This window comes from Ochlerotatus camptorhynchus, unplaced genomic scaffold (assembly GCF_037179485.1).
Source record: "Ochlerotatus camptorhynchus isolate MF236.1 unplaced genomic scaffold, CSIRO-AGI_Acam_v1.1 ptg000338l, whole genome shotgun sequence".
Taxonomy (NCBI): domain Eukaryota; kingdom Metazoa; phylum Arthropoda; class Insecta; order Diptera; family Culicidae; genus Ochlerotatus; species Ochlerotatus camptorhynchus.
In genome coordinates, this window is record NW_027040826.1 from 708,395 (window position 1) to 729,970 (window position 21,576).

The 21,576-nt window shown below is 39.5% G+C and overlaps 1 protein-coding gene across 1 annotated transcript in view; it reads right to left on the bottom strand.

Moving 5' to 3' along the window:
• Nucleotides 1-338: 338 nt before the first annotated feature.
• LOC135708880 (irregular chiasm C-roughest protein-like) overlaps nt 339-21,576 on the bottom strand; it is a 417,033-nt gene continuing 395,795 nt past the window's right edge. Inside the window, exons 7-10 of the mRNA XM_065231050.1 lie at nt 12,298-12,434; nt 11,911-12,143; nt 11,537-11,844; nt 339-3,216 (exon numbers count right to left, since the gene is read on the bottom strand). Coding sequence (XP_065087122.1) covers nt 2,762-3,216; nt 11,537-11,844; nt 11,911-12,143; nt 12,298-12,434 — 1,133 coding nt within the window. The 3' untranslated portion in view covers nt 339-2,761. The remainder of the gene's footprint in view (nt 3,217-11,536; nt 11,845-11,910; nt 12,144-12,297; nt 12,435-21,576) is intronic.

Here is a 21,576-nt window from a genome sequence, read left to right on the forward strand (position 1 = left end):
CATATTTTCCAAAAAGTGTTTGGTTTGGCAGGTCATCTGTGGCAAATCTACCGGGACGAGTGCCTCCAGAAGCGCCTGCTACCATTCCTGAAGGCACACGGAGGCAAGGCGCTGTTTTGGCCGGATTTGGCATCCTGCCACTAAGCGCGGTGTTAGACCGGTACAGAGACAACAATGTTGTTTTTGTACCACAAGACTTCAACCCACTGAACTCGCCGAAACTTCGCCCTATTGAGAAGTTTTTGACCATAATGAAGACCAGACTTCGTAAAACATCTAAAGTGTTGGAAAACGATCCGGCATTGAAAAAAAAAAAAAAAACAGTGGGTAAAGTCGGCCCCACCATTGCCCAAAACCTTATGAGTGGTGTAAAGGGCAAGTCACGGGCATTTGGTTATGGTCCGAGATCCAAATACGGAATTAAGTATGTTTTAGTTTATTCCTTGAAAGTTTGAATAAAATCCGACATAAAATTAATGTGTGGCTACCACTTTTGTGTGTTTCAATTTTTTTCGAGTATTAGAAGTCATTCATTTTTCGTGATCAAATCCGTTCGAAAAATACCGGTGAAGCACAGGTTGTGTTTAGTAGGATGAAAATTTGATCAAAAACCCTACGTTTGTTCCGATACGTTCGTTCAAATGCTATAGCACAAAGCTCATTGAAGAGCATAATATGAAAACTAATAGTAGAACAGTCCACCCTGCTTTGGCATTACAAAATTTGGGATTTTTTTTTACCAGAAAGCTAGTTCAAGTACTAAACTAGCAGTGCTGCTCGTTAAATTCACGAATTGTCAATTCGAAAGCGAATCATTTTTATCTGCCTTCATCCGTATGACAAAAAAAAAAATCCAATAGAATTTCAATGCGTTTGGTTGGGATTGACACTCGTACGACGGAATTGAAATCAAAAAGGAGTGATAGATATTTAACAACATCTCAACAATTTGTGACTCTTTATCAAATTCCAAAAAAAAGTAAATAGCTTTAGAAGGCATATTTTAGAAAAAAAAAAAATCATTTTTTGTTTAAACCCATTCGAAAAAGAGAGGTGCTGGAAGTTTCTAGTAGATCGCAAATAATCAAACACCCTATGTATTGTGATACCAAATTGCCTGAAAAAAACACAAACAAATACAACTACGAATTTTTCCCCAGCGCAGCTCTACTAGGTCAAAATACAGTCAAATTATTCAGGAACATATAGATAGAGCTGGAATTACGGCGTAACAGCCTTTGTTAACAATAACTCCTCTCGTTGATTTCTCGGAATTCAAATCACGCCTAAACAAACCAACATATCCATATTAGGAGAAGTAGAGTAAGAGAAGTCTTTCTTTACTCGATGGTGATGTCGATTTGCCAGGGAGAGCCATGACTTCCGAGAAATCATCGAGGGAAGTCATTGTTTACAAAAGCTGTTACGCCCTAATTCCAGCTCGATCTAGACATAATGCATTACCATATGACTAGCAGACTCCACTTCACGATTATTTGTCCATCTGACCCACTGAATATAGCTGATATTCGCCACTCAACCAGTAGACCTCCATCATACGCGTGTAAATCATTTGCACAATACCTGCTTACTTGATAGTAGACCTGCTTATTCTGAACGTCCATTTCAATAGGAAGCTTACCAACCAAGGGATTACGGGAGCCCCAAGTCCAACAAAAACAAGCAGCAGAATTTTCCAGCACAGGCATCCCAGTTGACCTATAATTTTAATCTTTTCCGCAAATGCTCTCAATGGCTTTTGATTGAATTTTAACAATTTATAAATGAGTCCTTTCATTCCCATATGAACAGCTTTCGCAAGTGTCTCTTTGCGTTATTCATACAGCTGCCTGTGACGATTGTGGATGTATTTTTTTTTGCAAATAGACACCGGCATTAATTCTAGTTTGTTGATGGATGCTGACCACTGCAGTCGTCGAATTATGAATTAAAATAAAACCGTTCTTTTGATACTTTTGGAAATCACATTACCATCCGAATAAAATTTGGCTTCCATCCATTGTGATTCTTCACACCACTTTTCCATCCTCCTTCAATCGCTAGCCGCACAATGGTTGATTATTTCAGCGCCAATTGCTTTTTACAGCCACAACCCCACCAACCGCCAGCAACTTGCAATTCGACCGCACTTGTTTTGCTCTCTGCTCGTTTTGGCCTCCCCTAGCGAAATTTGAATTGAACGTGGTTTTTCTTCCTTTCACCGATGTTGGGAAAAATTCATCTCGATGAAAATTAATTGCATTTTGGCTTGTTTGTCGATCTTTCGTGTTGGGGAAAGCAGTGGGTTTTTTATCACTGTCCCTTGTTGTTCACGGCATGAGCTCTAATTAAATTGTTTTCAAGATTTAATTTCAATTTGGTTAACTTAATTTTGCAAAAGTATATCCCCACGTGGATGTGTGGAAACGGGAGCAAATTAATAATATTCTTTTCGGTTGACGCCAATGGAATGTTTACCACAGTGGTTTCGGTTTGCAGTGGATAATGTTCTACCATTTAATAAGGCCACGCAATTTTACGAATTTTCGTTGAACAAATTTATGATATGCCATTTGTGATTTTCATGAAAATGGATTACATACGTGTTGACAGTGGAAACAAAATTTCACTTCACGGTTATTATAGATGTGTAAAGAATTGATTGTTTTAAATTTAGTAGCACGGGTAAATTGACGGGACAGTCTAAACATTCATAATTATTCGTGGTTGTGTACTATTATACACAATTAGCCTAACATACTCAAACATGCGTTGCTGGAGCTCCCAGTTGTTTGATGGTTCCAGTACTCGGAAGAATGAATTGACCTGCGGATGGACTTCCTGGTTGCTGCGGATTACTGCTTACACTACTGCTATTCATTAACGGTTGCTGCTGCTGCTGTTGGGATTGTTGGGAATTCTGTGATAAGGACAACGAACCTGATTGTACCGAGCATGGGCTGGTAGAACCAGCTGCAGTTGCTCCCGGGCTGGAACCGGAACCATACGATGCTGCTGTCACTCCTCCAGATCCACTGAAACCAAGGGTGGACCGTGTAGCAAGGTTGTACGGGGGAGGTGCTGGTGTGGCCGCAGGGTTGGCTGTAGCCGGTGGAATGTTCGACGAACCGAAGGCCGATCCACGAGTGAATGGATTGCCGTACGTTCCACCGGATCGATGGTCAATCGTGAGATGACCCTGAAGGATAGGTTGTTCTATGAAAGTAAATTAAAAATAAATAAATTTAATGTGGTAACGTAGATTTTTTGCGACTCTCATATGTTGGTGTGCTTCTTCCGTTGTCTGTTCACTTTATATGTGCCTTACTTGCCACACACCACTTGCTACTACAGGAAAATCTAGAAAAATGCTTCAGAAACTGCAACTCTTCGTAATTCTATTCATTCATCGAGTTTAAGTGCTAAGAATAATGTTTAGTCATATTGGATCGACCCTGCTGATGCATTGTTGTTAAATTTGAATTTAAGGAAAGCTTAACATGCAATTATAAAGATAACCTAATCTTAATCAATTCTACCTTCATATTCATTCCTTATTTAACGTCGGTCTCTGTTCCGTAATCTAGAGCCAATCACCGTCGGACACCGATTGCCATCCATTGACGGCAAACGCTATGTTTAAAGGCAATTTTTATTTAAAGTGAATGTATCTAAAATTTTATATCATGAAATGAAAGTTTGGAGCCTGTAGCTTCATAATCGGTAAGATTATTTTAAATCTTTTATTTCAACGGTGAAAAATTAATTTTTTAAATTTTATATGATTAAAAAACGTAAAAAATACGTTTTGATTTTTTGAAAAATATTGGAACAAGATATCGTTAAATCTTAAAAACAAATTCTCTAATACTAAGGAAAATTTACGCATCAAAACATTTTTTCTGTGTCGTCATGGCGATAAGATGGACTGAAAAAACCGCAAAAATCAACAATTTTTTCGTATTATATTAATTTTTAAGTTCAGACGCAAGGTCTATGTACCTACTGTTATCAGTAGTAGACAACAGAATAAGGGAATGATATTTTTTTGACAAGGTCTACATGTCCAAATAGTTTTATTGAACTCTGAGAGGGTGCTGCCAATTCCAAATACGATTTGGCGAGAAATGCATCATGAGCCCTTTTCATATGAAATTCTCGATTAATCAAAGTGAACTTAAGTGCTGATTAGACAAAACTGAATCGCAAATTGAGCTTCATTGGAATCTGAGATGATTTTGAGCTTCACTGGTTTAGTTTTGTTTAAAAATGGCAAATCAAAAAAAAAATCAGTGCAGTCGTGGCCATTTTTTTTAAATCGACTTAAAATTTTAAAAATCGATTTTTTTCAGTGTAGGTCTCAAATGATTTTTCCAGTATTTTTTTTTCGATAGCTTGGACAAGTCATACAACATATTTTTTTAGGAGTTGTCATTTTTCCATAATATTTTTTTGAAAAAAATCGGCAGAAAAAGGTTGGCCCTTCTCAAATGTTAGTCTAGATAAATTTTGGAAAAACTAAGTATGCAAAGTGGCATACTTAGTCAAGGTCCACACATCCAGAAAGTTTCATTGAAATCTGAGAGGGTGTTGTCAGCTCCGAATACGATTTGGCGCGAAATGCGTCATTTATATCATTTGTTGTTTTCATGCAATGAGGTATTGAAAGATGCAGATCGTCAAATGTATTTGTATAAGTAACCCAAAAATATTTAAAACACAAATAGTGACGTCAATATTTGCATGGGCAGCATACGGAGCCCTGCGTATGTAGTTGAGATATCGCTTGTATCGTATAGTGGTGTCACTCACACAACATAGCCAATTGCTCCACCATTAAAGATATATCAGATTTTGTATGCTTCAGATTGCAAAAAGCTCGCGTCATTTTGTGTAAAATAGCAGAAAGAATTGAATGACGTGAGCTTTTTGCAATCCGAAATGAAGCGTCGAAAAAAACTGCATTTGAATTTTTCGAAAATGCATCAAAGTAAATTGAGCTTTAAATTTAAAGAACACCGATTGCTTTGCCGTCCTGCCATGGCGGAGGCATACGAGACACTGTTGTTTTGGTAATTTGTATTGCTCTTTACAGCGGGTAGGGTAGTTATACATATAAATGACATTGCACAAACAAGTACTTTCCGGAGCAGATCCGAACATTACTGAAGGAACTCCGAACTTTTATGAAATGATTCAGTACTTGCGAAATTGATAACACACTGAATGATTAAATTCTTTCCAAAGTGATTTCTAATGCAATTCAGTGCTTTCTGAAGTAATTCTGAACTTTTATGTAGTGATTCAGTGCTTTTTAAGTTATTCAAAACTTGTATGAAGCGTGTAAGTTATTCAAAACTTGTATGATTCTAAAATTTCTTAAGTAATTCAGTACTTTCTGAAGTTATTCCGAACTTTTTTGAAGTGATTCAAAATTTTCTGAAGTGATTCCTAACTTTTCTTAAGTGCTTTATTTCTATTCGAAGTGAATCTGTACTTGCCGAAGTGATTTCAAGCTCTTCAGAAAATTCTGATATAATTCCAATTATTTCCGAAATTGTTCAGTATGAAGCGACGCTGTAATATTTTCAGAAGTGATTCTAGATTTTGCTAAATCGATTCTACAATTTCTTATATCTCTCAAAACTCTTCAGAAGTGAATCAGTGCTTTCCGATTTTTCCCCTTGGTTTGTTTTCCGTCGATCTAGTTTTCCGTGCTGAGCACCAATGCTACCGACGCCAGGGAGGCAGCTCCCACAACTGGACAATACCTATCGACCCATCAAATCATGCACCGGGGACCAATAGCATTAGTTCCCTTCCGAAGGAAGGCTGGTCAGAGATTTTATGCCTCAGAACATCGTGGCGGCGCCGACTGGGATTGAATTCAGGCCTGCTGGGGTGAGAGGTAATCACGCTTACCACTACACCACCGGTGCCGCTGCTTTCCAAAATGATTGAAATCATTTCTGAAGTGATTCCGTACTTTATGAAGTTATTCTTAACTATCCTGAAGTGATTCAGTACTTTCTGAAGTGATTTCGAACTTTTCTTAGGCAATACAGTACCTTCCAGGAGTTATCCAATATTTTATTAATTGACCCTGAACACATTTGAGTTGATTCAGTACTTTCCTAAGTGATTCAGAACTTTCCAAAGAGGGTTTGAACTTTATTGAACTGGGTTATGGTAGTGTGTGTTTCAATATTTTTTTAGTGGCTCCATACTTATGAATGGTAGTGTTTTGAAGTGATTCCTAACTTTTCAGATCTGATTGACATCATATTGAAGTGTTTCCAGAATATTCAGGTCTGATTCACTTTATTTTCAAGTGATTCCAACATTTTCAACACTGACTCACCTCATATTCAAGCAGATGTGGTACATAATTCCGAAACGAACTATGCATTATCCACTCAGCCATGGCCCTCTGAACAACATTGCTGAATACTCGAACTTCCTAGGTTGTCGGGATCACGAGATAAAATAATTACAAAACTGCTCAATGTTGCATACACACTGGCGACACGTAGTGACATAATTCCGAACAATACTAGCCATCTTCCGGACGCCCTTGATCTTCTAAACAACTTTGATGAACACTCGAGATAACATAATTAAAGAAATGTTAAATTTTTCATGAACACTAGCACCAGGTATTCATAAAATTCCGAACTAAGCTGTCCACCTTCTGAACGCCTTTGGTCTTTTGAACAGCTTTGCTCAAAACTCGAAGTTTTTAGGCAATCGCGATCACGAGATAAAACAATATAAAAAAAAATATAGTGAGATAATTCTGAACTATACCGACCATCTTCCAGACGCCCTTGGTGTTCTGAACAACTTTGCTGAAGACTAAAACCTAGGTTGTCACTAGATAAAAATAATCCAAAAATGCTCAATTTTACGCCACGGCCACGTTGAACTTTATGATTAAAAAATGGTCATAAGAACATTTACCATTATTTGACACTTTGAACAATAAACCTCCGAAATCCGTGTAGCGGCAAGTTTGTAATGACATAACTTAGCCATTTTTAATAAATGTTATTAGAGTGGGTGAGCCAGTAGTGGAGGCAAAGAGATGAACTAGCCATATGGCTAAAAATCTCTATAATGAAGACAAAAAAAAAGTAGTGGAGGTACTAAGACAATTTATGTATTAAAAATAAATAAACAATATGCATAAAAAATTTAAACGCCAATCTATAGCTTTCAATCACTTATTTATTATGAAAATGTTAAATTGTGATTAGCTTGTTACCTTCTTCAAAAACTCTTCCCCCATTAATAAGAACACTGCTCCAGTAGTTGTGGTAACTTCGGTTCCTAGAATAGTGGAAAACATTGGTTTCTTATAAATTCCACTATTATAGGAACACTATCGCAACAATAGCTGCAAAGGAGTCAAAATCGTAAGGAAAATAAATTGGTTGCCGTCATTTTTGGGCTAATTTTAAGTGTGAAATATGCAAATCTGCTTTATTTTAGGAGAGCTATTGTGAAAAATAATCGTATCCGATTTGCCCTATTATTCCCGGACAACCCCCGTACCGCATCTATAGGTACCCTATTATTACTGGAACACCTACCCTACTAAAATTTTTAGGGTCTACGGATTACTTTGATTGTAAATAAGTTGAACATATGGTCGTCTACTTTTAAAATTGCCGAAAAGAGTCGTTGCACTTTTTTTAAAGATGTGTGTATGGGATGTGGCTTATAAACTACGATATTGATTACTGAACACTTATGTGCATAATTAGCCAGAAAATAGTCATGGTTTTTATATACAAACAATGCTGACAACGGAACGGTCCTCCGGAAGATCTGGAACACCCGTAAAAGTGGTCAATCCATGAAAATGATCCTAGAGCTCCGTAGTTTTCTCGTAAACACTAGGAACTGTTATCATGAATTTAAAGTCATGACATAAACATAAACCCGCTTGGCCACAAAAGGGGTCTTCCGGAAGATCCGGAATATCCGTAAAAGTGGTCAGTTCATGAATTTAATCCATGTTTTTTTTTTCAAATACACTTGGAACTGTGATATAAGAACGCATTTGGGGTCTTTTCATAAATATGGACGTGGATGGCCACGGAAGTGGTCTTTCTGAAGACCCGGAACAACCGTTAAAGGGGTCAATCCATAAAACTGATCCTAGAGCTCCGTGGGTTTTTTCGAAAACACGAAACTGTGATATAATAATGGATTTGAAGTCGTCACATCAAAATGAATCTGATGGCCACGTGATTGTCCTCTGGAAGACCCGGCACATCAGTAAAAGTGGCAATCCATGAAACTGATCCTGGAGCTCCGTGTGTTTTTCTAAAACACTTGGGACCGAGGGGGTGGCTCTATCTAAGATGCAAAAAAGTTTTTGATTTGCTGTTGTGAGCTGCACTCGCGCTTGTGATTTTGAAAATTTCCTGCAAAAAGGTGGAGAACGAAGCGAGTAGGTAGGTTAGATGCACGAGATGGAAAAAAGATTTTTCGTAGGATTTTCCGCTAGTGTGAAATTCTTCGACCATTTCAAATCGAGATTTAGATGTGTCGCTTGGAACTGTGATTTACACTTAACACTTAAAACTGTGCTATAAGAGTGAATTTGGGGTCGTGACACAAACATGGTCCCAGATGGCCTTGATAATGGTGCTCTGCAAGATCCAAACATCTGCGAAAGTGGTCAATCCATAAAATTCCGCAATTTTTTCGAAGACACTTGGAACTGTGATATAAGAATGGACGTTACATAAACATGGAAAACAGTCCTTTGGACGATTAGAAACATCCGAAAAAGTGTATTGTTCGCACACGAGGCGAACGTTTTGTGTGATTTTCTTGTATTCATTCCTGGAGTTTCATTCTTTTTAGTGCTGATTAGATTGATCCCCGTTCTCCGCCTCATATTATTTAGCAATGTCCCTTCCATTAACCCCGAGCCGACCACGGGTAATCGTTCACCCCACTAACTTCAACTCTTTTCCACTGCACACACGCACAACCGAAAGTGAAAAATAAGTGTTGACGCAAGCTTTGGCTCCTCCCACTAGAAGGATTTCATAGCTTAGCACAGCAGCCACGATAGCAAAAGAGGAGGAGAAGAAGAAGAATTTATCATATAAAAGTAGCCACCTTTCGCGCAAAGCGCACACACGTGTACCAACCATTGCATCGAACGGATCATCAAATACAAAGTTTAAACTAAACAAATACGCATTCTCCTTTTCCGTTACAAGCCGAAAACAATCAGCCTTTCCCAAGGCTCACAATGAGATAATCCCTGCAAGTCGAGCATTTCATAACCCCTATCCATACCTTTGGTATTCCTCTTCGAAGAGCTGGGATCCTTCGAGCCGAGGATTTCCCACATTATCAAGATTAATATGCAATAAATTCTACAGAGGAGTATGTAGTGCCACACCCTATATACTCAAATAAAAAGTCTGATTTTGGAATTATATATAAATGAGGACCATATACATAATTTCCAGGGCTGTTACAAGGTTCTCTAAATTTGATCCGCAATGTATACCGGAAATTACAGGTTTTTAAAATCGTCAAGGACATCAGTTGATTTGTTCTACTAGATCAACCAAAACTGCATTAATGTATGTAGTATCGAAAAATGTCCTATCAGATTCAAAGTGTCTACGTGGATCATGCATGATCTATTTCCGAGTATTCCAGATGTTCAAGGTTCTTCAAATCGTACTTGAGTTCAGATAATTTGATCTACTAGATCAACCGAGATTGGGACAATGTCTTTAGCATCGAAATATTTTCAGACAGATGCACAGTGTCTATGTAGATAATGCATGAACTATTGTCATGTATACCAGTTGTTTTTAGTTCTCCAAATAGTTCTGGAGTTCAGATGATTTATTTTACTAGATCAACCATGACTGGGATAAAGTCGGTAGGATCGAAATATGTCCAAACAGATTCGTAGTGTCTATATGGATAATGTTTCCACGTATACCAGATGATCTAGGTTCTCCAAATCGTCCTGAAGTTCCGATGATTTGTTTTACTAGATCAACAAATACTAGAATAATATCTGTAGTATCGAAATATCGATTTGGTAATCCTAGAACATTTGGCATACTCGGAAATAGGTTGGCATGATCCACATAGACACTGCACATTTGTTTGGGTATATTTCGATACTGCAGATATTGAATTAGTCTTAGGTGATCTAGTAGAAAAATAATCTGATCTCTAGAATTATTTCAGAACCTATAACATCGTGTATACGTAGCAATAGGTCAGGTATAATCCACATAGATACTTTGAATCTGTTTGGAGATAGTTCGATACTACAGACATTATTGCAGTATTGGTTGATATAGTAGAACAAATCAACTGAAATCCAGGACGATTTGGAGATCCTAGAATATCCGGTATATATGGCAATTACTCGCATATATACGATTCGTTTATGATTTGACAACGAAAAATGCTATGTTCATTTTGAAAAAAAGGATAATGTCTTACATTGGGCAGACCTCAGGGAATTTCCTTGTAAATTCGGTATGACTTATGGAATTGAGATCATTTCTCGATTATTTGCAGGGTGTATGGTTTGAACCGGTAAACAATTGTGAGCCAAATGAGCAGCAAAATAATCCGGGACGGAAAGGTTACAATGAATTCCACAATTTTTGCGACAGCACATCAGGCCCGCGAAATACTTAAATACTTAAAACTCTTAAATTAATTAAAACTACGCATATTTTCCCCTGTTAAATTGTCGATTCTGATCACAGTGCACTGCCCTTATAGTTGGGCACCATAAATGAAAGATAAAATTATATCATAATCAAAATCAAGATCAAAAAGGTAATCAAAAGTTGTTTGCAGTAAGCAGGAGTTTCGTAAATTATCTCTTTCAGTTGCTCACCGTTGATTGTAAGATCAATGCTTAAACAACACTTCGTTTTTCCTCAATCGTTACCGAACCTTCCTGCTTCTGGCAATTGACCGTGGAGGAAAATATGTATATTAAAACAAGTAAATCTTCATCACTGCACTAGATATTTTACTTAAACTTCCACTTGGACACGGGCCAACCGGATTTTCATCCTTGGGTCAATGTTGGTTCAAACTTTAACAGTCAAACTTTTATTCGTTTCAATACTATCACTCACAGCAGCTGTATACGTTCTGCTCTTTCTTTTCTTCTTGCATATACTGGAGTCTTCAGCTGAGGTACGACGAAACTGTACCCCCGCCGGTGCAGCGCAATGCAACGGGATAAAGTTTAAGTAAACAGAAATCTATTAAAACTGTCCTGGCGAGGAAAGTTAGTCTGTTCCCCTTTTGCCCTCTTCCGTAGGCAATCTGGGGATACTTCGGAAAAAAAAAGCCTGTACGAGTATTAGCCGGGAAGTTGTAAATTTTGTAGTTTTAAAATAATAGTTTATGCAAGTTTTCACGATTCAGCAGTGGGCATGGATAAGACAACGGTGAAGTTTGTTCGGATTTGTTTATATTTAGGCTAAATTGTGTTGAATGCACTATTGGTACTTACTAATTATCCCATTTGGCAACGAGCTAAGACTTCCTTGGATGCTTGGTAATCCATTATCGTGTCTCAATTCGGATTTTCGATGACGACCTAGAGTCATCGGACCACTGTTGTTACTACTGACGTGGTTGTGGCTACTTAAACTATTACTGATATTACTGCTACTGGTGCTCGTTCGGAATTGCATCAGATGTGTTGCAGGTGGGCTATAGTCACGGGTATAATCCACGTATGGCACGTATCCGTTGCTATTTTTTCCAGATCCCGTACCTGGAAGCTGACACAGGCTGTCGGAAAAATCACCGGAGTATCTGGACAAACGAGAACACAGCAAAAGTAAGTAATTGAAACCAATTTTCGACATTTTTGCATCTTACCGGTAGTCGTTCGATATTTTCAAAGTCTGTCCTGTGACCTCGCCCGGTGCTGAACCGCTTTTGGTGTGATTGGCAATTGTTGTGCTCGAACCGAGGACCACATTCACTTGAGTGGTCAACCCGTCTGGACCGAGGCTGGTTTCCATAAATTCATTATCACGATCTATTTTCAGGTCACTAACGTTCGACGTTCGACGGTCCAACTCTTTGCCATCCTTTTCGGAAATGTGCTGCTGTAGAATTTTTGTCAACGTTTGCAAAATAAAAAAGCGATAGATCATTTGAATGGAGGTAAAGCGGTAGAGGAAGGAAATTAAATTCCACTCTAGAGAGGATAAAATAAAATTTCCCTGCATAAGCATACAAGTATCGAGCAGACGGACTTACCTTCGGTATCACATCCGCCGGTGGAAGCTTCTTTTTGTTCTTTCTGCCCCAGAAGCACATTGCTACCACGATGATGATGATTAAAAGTGTCAGGCCACCGAGGGAGCCGAAAATGATGACTGGTAATAAAATATTCTCTGCTCTTGTAGAAAGTGGAGGAAAGTCATCCAGGCAGCGGTTCAGAATGGAAAGAAGGTAGAGAACATGAATTGAAAATTAGATTTTCATATATGTATGCAAATTACAGCCTTCCGGAGCAATTGAAAGCTGGTGTTGATTGAGATCAGTCTTATTGGCTGCATGTATAAATATATATATACAATTGTATCGATTAATTTGAGTACTCTGGCCTCTAGACACACTGATCGAAAACATACTTGTACATAAATTCACTTCCAATCTCAGCATGGAATGTTTCTATCTTGATCAGGTGCATTATACAAATAAAGGACATACGGTTCAATAGATGTGGTTGTTTTTTTTTTAATCGACATTTAATCGGGTTTTCATCCAATAATTAATTTCACATAATTATGTGCACATAATAGAATTGTGTGAAATTAATCTTTTCTTCCTCGTTTTTCTACAGAACTACAAGCGATAAAGCGAACATATTTTTGAGATTTTTGTTCATGCACATCTCAAAGTTAATGTAAGTGTCCAATACTTAATTCATTTTATATAAGGGGCTGTTAATTAACTACGTAGACGGTTTTTTTTAGGATTCTTGACCCCTCTCCCCTGCATGGATAACTGTCCATACATTTATTTTAAATTTGTATGTTCCGTGGTTAATTCTCAACCCCCCCTCCTAAACTGTCTACGTAGCTTATGAACAGCTCCTTATTGCTCAAGTGCATCACTTCTATTTCGCAAATTGCACCACTCAATTTTCCTCGAAAAAGTTACCCAGGCTGCGAAGACACTTTTTGAAAAGTAATTCTCTATACTTTAAAAGATGTGTCTCTAAAATTAAAAACTCTTGATTTTCAAGATAGCAAGATGCCGGACTTAAAAAAAATGCAAGAAATGGCAGAGGTTGTTGCTTGTCTTCAGAATCTTTGAAATTTTTAATGTTCCAGAATCAGGATGCCTCCTTTTAATGCTAACTTGTTTTTTTTTCATGACCAGCATATCGAAGATTTTTGCAAGTTTAAAAAGATCCCAAGTTGCAGTCCCAGAATGTCTGACTGGGATTGAACCCGGGATGAGAGGTAGTCACGCTTACCACTCATCATCGGCGCTGTTTGGGTTCGAATTATATGTTTTCGTTATTCGTTGTTTTTTGCATTATTGGATGGAAAACTAACACAACATGCATAAGCATGCTATCAATTGACGTTTGAATGGTTTTTTTTAGTTTTAATCTCGAATGATTTTTTAGCGTTGTGATTGTGAGTGCGTTAAAATGCATGAGATTCTCAAGCGTGCATTTTATTTGCCAGCAGTGTTGGCAAAATCAGAAATCAATTAATATTTTTCCGTTCTCATGCGCTCGCAATATCACGCGTGATATTGGAACAAAATATCATGCTTGATATTGATTTTACAAGCTCTTTTGATATTGCGAGACTATTTAGAACGTGCAAAAATCAAGCTGAGAGTTGCACATCGTTTTCTTCTAAAGAGAAAGTAAAGTTTGTTACCTCTTTTTACTCTTCACCGATGGCAAACACGAAGTGACTGCTGCCAGCCGTTATGGAAGTTTCGATTGCATTTGGTTGTAAAGCAAAAATCATGATACTCAATCTCACCACAGTTTTTTGAGATTTGCAGCTGGTGAGTTTTGTTAGCTTGATATTCCGAGCTGCGATATCACAGCTTGAAAAATCAACCGCAGTTATTTGCTTGTTGATTTTTGTCTACGAAAATCAAGCGTGATCTTGGACGTTGGTGAGATTTGATTTTTTTATATTTTCCCAACACTGTTTGCCAGATTCGCACGCGAGTTTATTCTATCATGGATGAGTTAGATTGGAGAATGATTTTCTGAACACTGATTTCACTGATTGATTTATTCGTATGTGTACAGGTAGAAAATATGGTTCATCTACTCATACGTTAACACGAGTTTGTGTCAAGAACGAGTAAGTGTGACGGCATTATCGTTGCCGAGTTTGTCTGAAGACAACACGGGACGAGTTCTATAGTGCTTATTTACGAAAGCAAGGCCTCAAGCTGAAGCACATCGGTTTGGATTCTGATCGCCGAGTATACATCAACGAAAGCCTGACGAAACGCGCAAGCTGAAGTCGGCTGTACTACACCTGAAGAAGGCGGGCAAGCTGGCATCAGTGTACACCAAACAAGGAGTCGTCCATGTGAAGTCTGCAGCTGAGGATACAGTCTGAGGATGAGCTGGAACTAAGTTTTTCTATCACTTTTCAAGTTGTGTCCGTGCATAGGGTAGAGCACTAATTCGTGGTAATCGCCCATTTCCGTTATATCGATCAGAAAAGATCAATAATATCAATGATTTCACGGTGCACAAATCAATAAAAGGTTTGTTCCGATGCGTTAGTTCATTAGCTACAACATAAATCCTATTAGAGCGCATTGTATGAATATTTACGCACATTGTTCTCGAAACAAAAGAAGCGCTCCTAGCGAATCCCCTTTTTCTAAGTTTATCCGTAGGACGAAGAAAATCTAATGGCGTTTAAATGCGTTTGGACGGAATAAAATTCGTAGAACGAATTTAGAATCAAGAAGCAGTATTTGATTTTAAACAATATCTCAACAATTTGTGACTTTTTATCAAATCTAACGGTACGTTTGGAAAGCTAAATAAATTTAGAAGTAATCTTTGATAGAAATATTCCATTTTTTGTTTAAAATCGTTAATACAAGAGAATTAAAGCGCACGTTGTGCTTAGTATGACGGAAATTAGATCGAAACCCCTAAGTGTCTCAGTTTTTCTATTTTTGTGTTGAAGATGGTATGTCACAGATATTTGTTTTATTCTCTTCCGTAAAAATGCAGCCCTCAAAAAAAAATGCACACAACCACATCTCTTTGAATATGCCGGGAGCAGTGCTGAATGCTGTTCTTTTCGCTGGAAAGCTTAATATCTGCCACAGGAATGTACAGAATCACAATAATCTCGATGAAGTTCGGAACGTCTTGTCGGGCTCCAATGGGCTGTTTCACCGAACCATGGCTAATTTCGAAGAACAGTGATTGCAGCATCGGCATCTCCGGCTATTTCGTTGTAAGGAATGACAGGGCGTATTGGCACGATGGAGGAATTGCTGTTTACTACAGTGAACATCTGGCCTGCTCGAAGGTTTTCGGCACGGTGCTCACAGCAGAATCGACGGGCAAAACTGAATGTTTGGCATTGGAGTTTCGAGTGGACGGCTACAAGATTCTGCTGATGACCATCTACAACCCTCCCGAAAACGATTGCTCATCTTTTTTGGCAGAAAAGTTGGTGGATTTCGCTGTGCGATATGAAAAAAAAAAATCTTCAACAATGACAGGCTCCGTCCTAGTTGCAAGCGCATGCAATTTGAATCGATGCTCTGTCGTCATTCGTTGTCATCCGTTAGCGAAGAACCTACATTTTTCCATGGTGGCGGATGTTCACAACTTGATCTCTTCCTAACAAACAGCACCGAGAAGGTTATGCGGCACAATCATGTCAGTTTTCCAGTTTACTTTGCGTCAGTAGATTTCGACACATCACGGCCCTCCGTACATCTATCGCGACTATGTCGTATTACTGTCCATTCCCTGGAACCACTTTTTCGAGATCGTAAAACCGAAATTCTGGAATTCTTCAATGCACATGTCAAAACTGTACCCATGATTCGTGCAGTCCTCTTCGAGATAGTACCAACGCCGTTGGCATAACCCATGGTTCTCTGATAGTGTACGTCAGTCCCTGCTCGAACGGGAATTGACGTACAAAGACTGGTTGCAATCTACAACACAATTGAAGGACGTTAAGCAACAGCGGTAAAAGGTGCTGAAAAACCGCGCTAACACAAAAATTACTCAAGCCAAACAGCAGTGCATGGACTGTTTCTAAGACAGCAGAACTCTGCAAAAAACCCTTTGGAAACGGGTAAAAAGTCTTGAAGTCGGCAAGACTAAATCGTCGTCTCCAAGTAAGCTCGAACTGGGCGAGGTGAATCGAACATTTCTAGCCAACTTCGCGAACAGAAAATGTTCTCGTATAACCAAGGTAACAACCTGCTGCCTGACTGTGAGGCCGGTTTCCGTGGAGTCCAGAATATCAAAACCGTAGTTCTTCGAGTACACGGCGACTTAGGAACCATCGTTGATAAAAAAGGCGCTGGTGTAAATACTACTACTAGAGGTATACCTCGATATAACGAAACTGTCACTTTTGATTTCCATCGCCGATTGCTCGCAAACGATCACTAAATCAAGCAAAGTAATGATTCCATCGGAAAGTCAAGACAAACCTCCATCTATTGGTAATGTTGATTTATAAGATTGAATTGTCATTTGAGAGATATCGACGATCACGGTCAAAAGTGACAGTTACGTTAAATCGAGATATACCTGTATTGGACTTTTCCAAGGCTTTTGATAATATCCCTCATAGCAAATTATTGTTCAAACTGGAAGTATAGTTCAAACTTTCCTATGCTGCTGTTATCTTGATGGAGTCGTACCTTCGTGGAGAAGACAGATGGTATTCTGTGGTGATCGCTGCTCCAGCAGCGCCGAGGTGCCGTCTGTCATACCTCAAGGCTTCGTTCTCTACTTTTTCTACCGACAGTGCTGAAGTTCTGCACTATTCAGATTTTTGCTGATGATGTAGAACTTAACATCAGCCGTTTCGGCCCGTGTGCTCGTGAGCTAGTCAGGATGGTGAATTCAGATCTCGAACGAGTTGCGGATTGGTCGCGGTGAAACTACCATCAAGTGAATCCAGCTAATAGTAAGACGATGTTCATCACAAAGCTAGCGGCTACATGGAATTGTGATGGAAAGTTTGAGCAACCTAGGGTTCATCTTCCAAAGCGATCTGCAGTGGGATGGCCTGATAATGCAACAGTGCGGAAAAATCTATGCTTGTTTTCGTACACTTTACTGCTGTACCTCCACCGTGCTCCAGCGATTGAAGCTCTTCAAGTTCTTGATCCAACCACATTTGATCTGTAACGCCTCCGCTAGCTATCATCAGACTGACAGCATAGCGGAGACGCTTCATAATGAGGCTAGTTTGATATTGGTGTTACGATCATTCGTAACACCCCATTATCGATATTTCTAGCGCGGACAACAACCAAACCCATCGCGAAGCGTTCGTGTTCTTGATGTATTGAGACATCAGCTGTCTCCCTCTCATACCATGCAATCTACAGATTGATAAGAAAAGATTATGCAACAAAAGCAGCCAATCAGAATCGGCCGCGTGTAAAATGCAGAGGGTATATAAACACGACTCTGCGCGTGGTGAGATCATCTGCAAGTTGGCTATCGAGCTAGACAGTTAGAAGATTTAAAGCTAAACCGTAAATTATAAAGTTACCGAGCAGTGAGTGCTAAGGCACTGTCAAGTGCGGGAGATCGGTACTTTGAAAAGTAAGTGATTTTCTAATCGAATTAAATAATAAAAATTCTAATGTAGTGTTTTGGGTGATAGATATCACCATCAGACAAATAGTTAAATTTATAGTGCTAGTGTATCACCGAGATTATCGATTCGGTGAATCATACCAGGTAATTAGTTAATTCAGTGAAGTGTGTGGCAAGAAATTAATTAGGTTAATAACGTTTCGAAGGTCAATCCTTCGAAAGAAGGTTCTCAGTGGGGACCGAAAACTATCGGCGTCATCGACGTTCCACCTCGTGGTCGACACAAGCACACAGCAGCCATCTTACACCAAAGTATCTCGGTGTGCAGTGCGTTTTCGGATCACGCCCTCTAGTGCTTTCCGTCGTTCGGTGGTCACCCACCGAAGAAGTGCTCTCTGCTTTCTGCAGCACTACGCAAGCCACGCCGCGGCCCTCGACCGCTAGTAAACCGTGATCGTTTCACGCTCTGCCGCCTACGTTTCCGAACCTTTGTCGGCACCACTCGTCGGCACGGGTAGCCAACGGGATCCGCGAGAGGCTCGACTCACACCGCCGTGACTTCGTAGCACATCGAAGAGCACGCTGTGGCCCCCGGCCGATAGCAATAGGCCGTCGATCGAACTGTAGCGATCCCGCAGTCGAACAACGCTACCCACGCGGCTTCCGGCCGTCCGCTTCAGCGAACGAATCGTCACTCCGATTGGCGATTGGCAACAACGGCGTTGGCATTCCGCCGACCTCGATCACCTCCACGTGCATCAGCAGCAGCAAGTAACCCGGGTTGCCATCGAAAGAAAAGGTTAGAGCGCTTTAGTTTTAAGTTAAACTCATGTATCAAATAATAACCTGAAAAACGTAGCTTCCAAAATTGTATTCTTTGCCCACACTTAGTTTCTCTTTGTGAGCGAGAACCAACCTGCAAATTCAATCTCAACCTTTGATCCCGTAAATATACATGGTTAAATGAACCTGATTGAATGCTTTTAGTGAATTAATCTCTTTTTTGACACACGTTGATTGCATGAGTTTGATCGCGTACGTTAGACCCGCCCTGAGTGAGCTAGCTTGGCAAACTTAAACACGCATTTCCGCATCACATTTTTGTATGTGTTGGCGCTTAAGCGGATTTGTTGATTTCGATTCAGGGTTTTTGGTCAACGTTGGTCCGGGTTAGAAAGGGTTCGGTATAAACTACTACAACCTAGCCTGATTCCGTCTCATCTCTGAGTACCAGAATCCGTTAAAGCCATACGTAACATATTCCCCCTGAAAGTGGCGATTTTGGGTATCGTATCGTTCCGTTTGTACCGCTTTGAATTTGGGTCGTCTACTTTCTAGCAGGTTTTCTGTTACAGATCGGCGTTGTTCTTCATATCCGTCTTAGTGCAAGCTCCTTCGATCGGTTACGTGTGGCACTAAACTGCTGTGTGAAATATGTCTATGGATTGAGCCGTTACGACCATGTGAGTTACTTACAACAGAACCTCATTGGATGTCTGTTACAAAACTTCTACGCACTTCGCTCCTGCATCTTCCTGCGAAACCTGCTAACAACACAGTGCCCAGCTATACTTCACAATTGACTCCTCCTAGCTCGAGGTCATCGCTTGCAGAAACTAGTGAAACCAGCTAACAACACCGCATGTTATGCCAATTCACTGTTCGTTCGAGGTGTGGTAAACTACAACTCATTACCGCCCATATAGTAAAGCGCTATTCATCGGAATCAATTTTTGGTCCCGAATGAATTAGATAGTTTTAAAAGTTGTATAGATTATGTAGTTAAAATTATTTTAAATCTGTAATATTTATGATATTTTTACCCATTCTTTAACCGGTGGTGGTAATTTTCAAAGTTGTTTTATCTTACGCTACTGGACGATAAACAAACGAACAAACAAGTTGTCTGGGAGTGCTTCCTTTTATTTTGAAATGAAACTGTTGCATTTGTTTCTGAATCGATTGTTTCGAATAAAGTTTTTGGTGTGTACATTGTTTAGTGGTGTTACTATTGAATTAATGTATCTGATTCAACATTTCTTTAATTTGTTCACATGGCTGGGGCCTCCCTCTCACTACGGTACTGTACTGATTTTAAGAAACCTACAACTACATGAGTTTTTCAATCATAAATGATTTATGGTAATAAAGTCTGGGGAGCGCAAAAATTGGTCATCTTCAAATTGGTGTATTTCTGTTAAAAATGCATACAAAAAACCTGAAATGCTGCATTTGGAAGTTGAGTGTATATACAATGGTTGCTATGATAAGTTTTCACCGTGTGGTCTCCAGTTTTCAAAATGACGTCCAAGCAAGAGGAGCAGCTCGTCAAAATTCTGCTCGCGCAGCTAGATAAACCAACGTTCTCACACGCCAAGTTGGCAACATTGCTGGATGTGGCCAAATTGACCGTGACAAACGTTTTAAAAGTGTTCGGGGAGCGTCTGTCGACCACCAGGAAGCCTGAAAGTGGCGGTAATCGTAACCTAGACGTGGCAGCGACAACGAAGAAGGTGACGGTGAAATATAAGCGGAATCCTAACCTCTCCATCCGTGACGTCGCTGGCAAGCTCAATGTCTCCCATACTATTGTGCAGCGGGCCTAGAAACGAGCCAGGTTGTCCATGTTTAAGAAGGTGAAGGTGGCGAACCGAGATTACAAACAAAACACGTCGGCTAAGCAGCAGTCCCGAAAGCTGTATACGAATCTGTTCACAAAGTTCGACTGTGTCGTCATGGACGACGAAACTTATGTGAATGCGGATATCAAGCAGCTTCCGGGAAAGGAGTTTTATACCGCATCAGGAAAAGGGAAGGTGGCTGAAATTTTCAAAACCATCAAACTATCGAAGTTCGCGAAAACGTATCTCATTTGGCAGGCCATATGCACTTGTGGTATAAAAAGCGGCATTTTCATTACTACGGGAACCATCAATCAAGAGATCTACGTCCAGGAGTGCCTGGGAAAGCGGCTGCTACCATTCCTAAATCAACACAATAGACCTGTGCTGTTCTGGCCAGACTTGGCGAGCTGCCACTATGGGAAAAAGGCAATCGAGTGGTACGATGCGAACAACGTGGTTTTGGTAGCCAAAGACCACAACCCTCCCAACAGCCCAGAACTTCGCCCTATCGAGCGGTATTGGGCCTTGATCAAACTGAATATCAAAAAAACTTATAAATCCATGGAAAACGAGCAGCAGTTTAAATCTAACTGGCGAAATTTAATGGAAGGGGTTAAGCGGAAGGCACGGCAGTTCGGATTTGGCAAACCAAAAGAATACACGAACATTTTTTCCTTTAAATATATGAATTGAACTACCAAAAGAAAAATAATTTTTTTTTTGTGATATGAATTTTGACTGAAAGAAACGATTTTTTGTCGACCATTTTTTGCACGTTTCTGTCTTTATGCAGCGCTGCTTAATTTCATATCATTCGATTGATGATGAACCAATACAACCTTTCAATAGCTGCGCAACGAATATTCTCATTATTTATTTATTTATTTGTCGTCAATCAGTGTAGACTGTTTTACAATTTTACTTAAACGCTTATTGTTACAATTTAAATTCAAGTACTTTCATAACATTTGTTTTATTAGAATAGCCACTTTCTCAAATGAACTTCATCGTCACTGTCAATTGAGTCACTCACTATCAATTGATATACGTCAGTGGAGTATGGAAGAAAGCCAAAAAAAAACCTAAACAGACATTTTG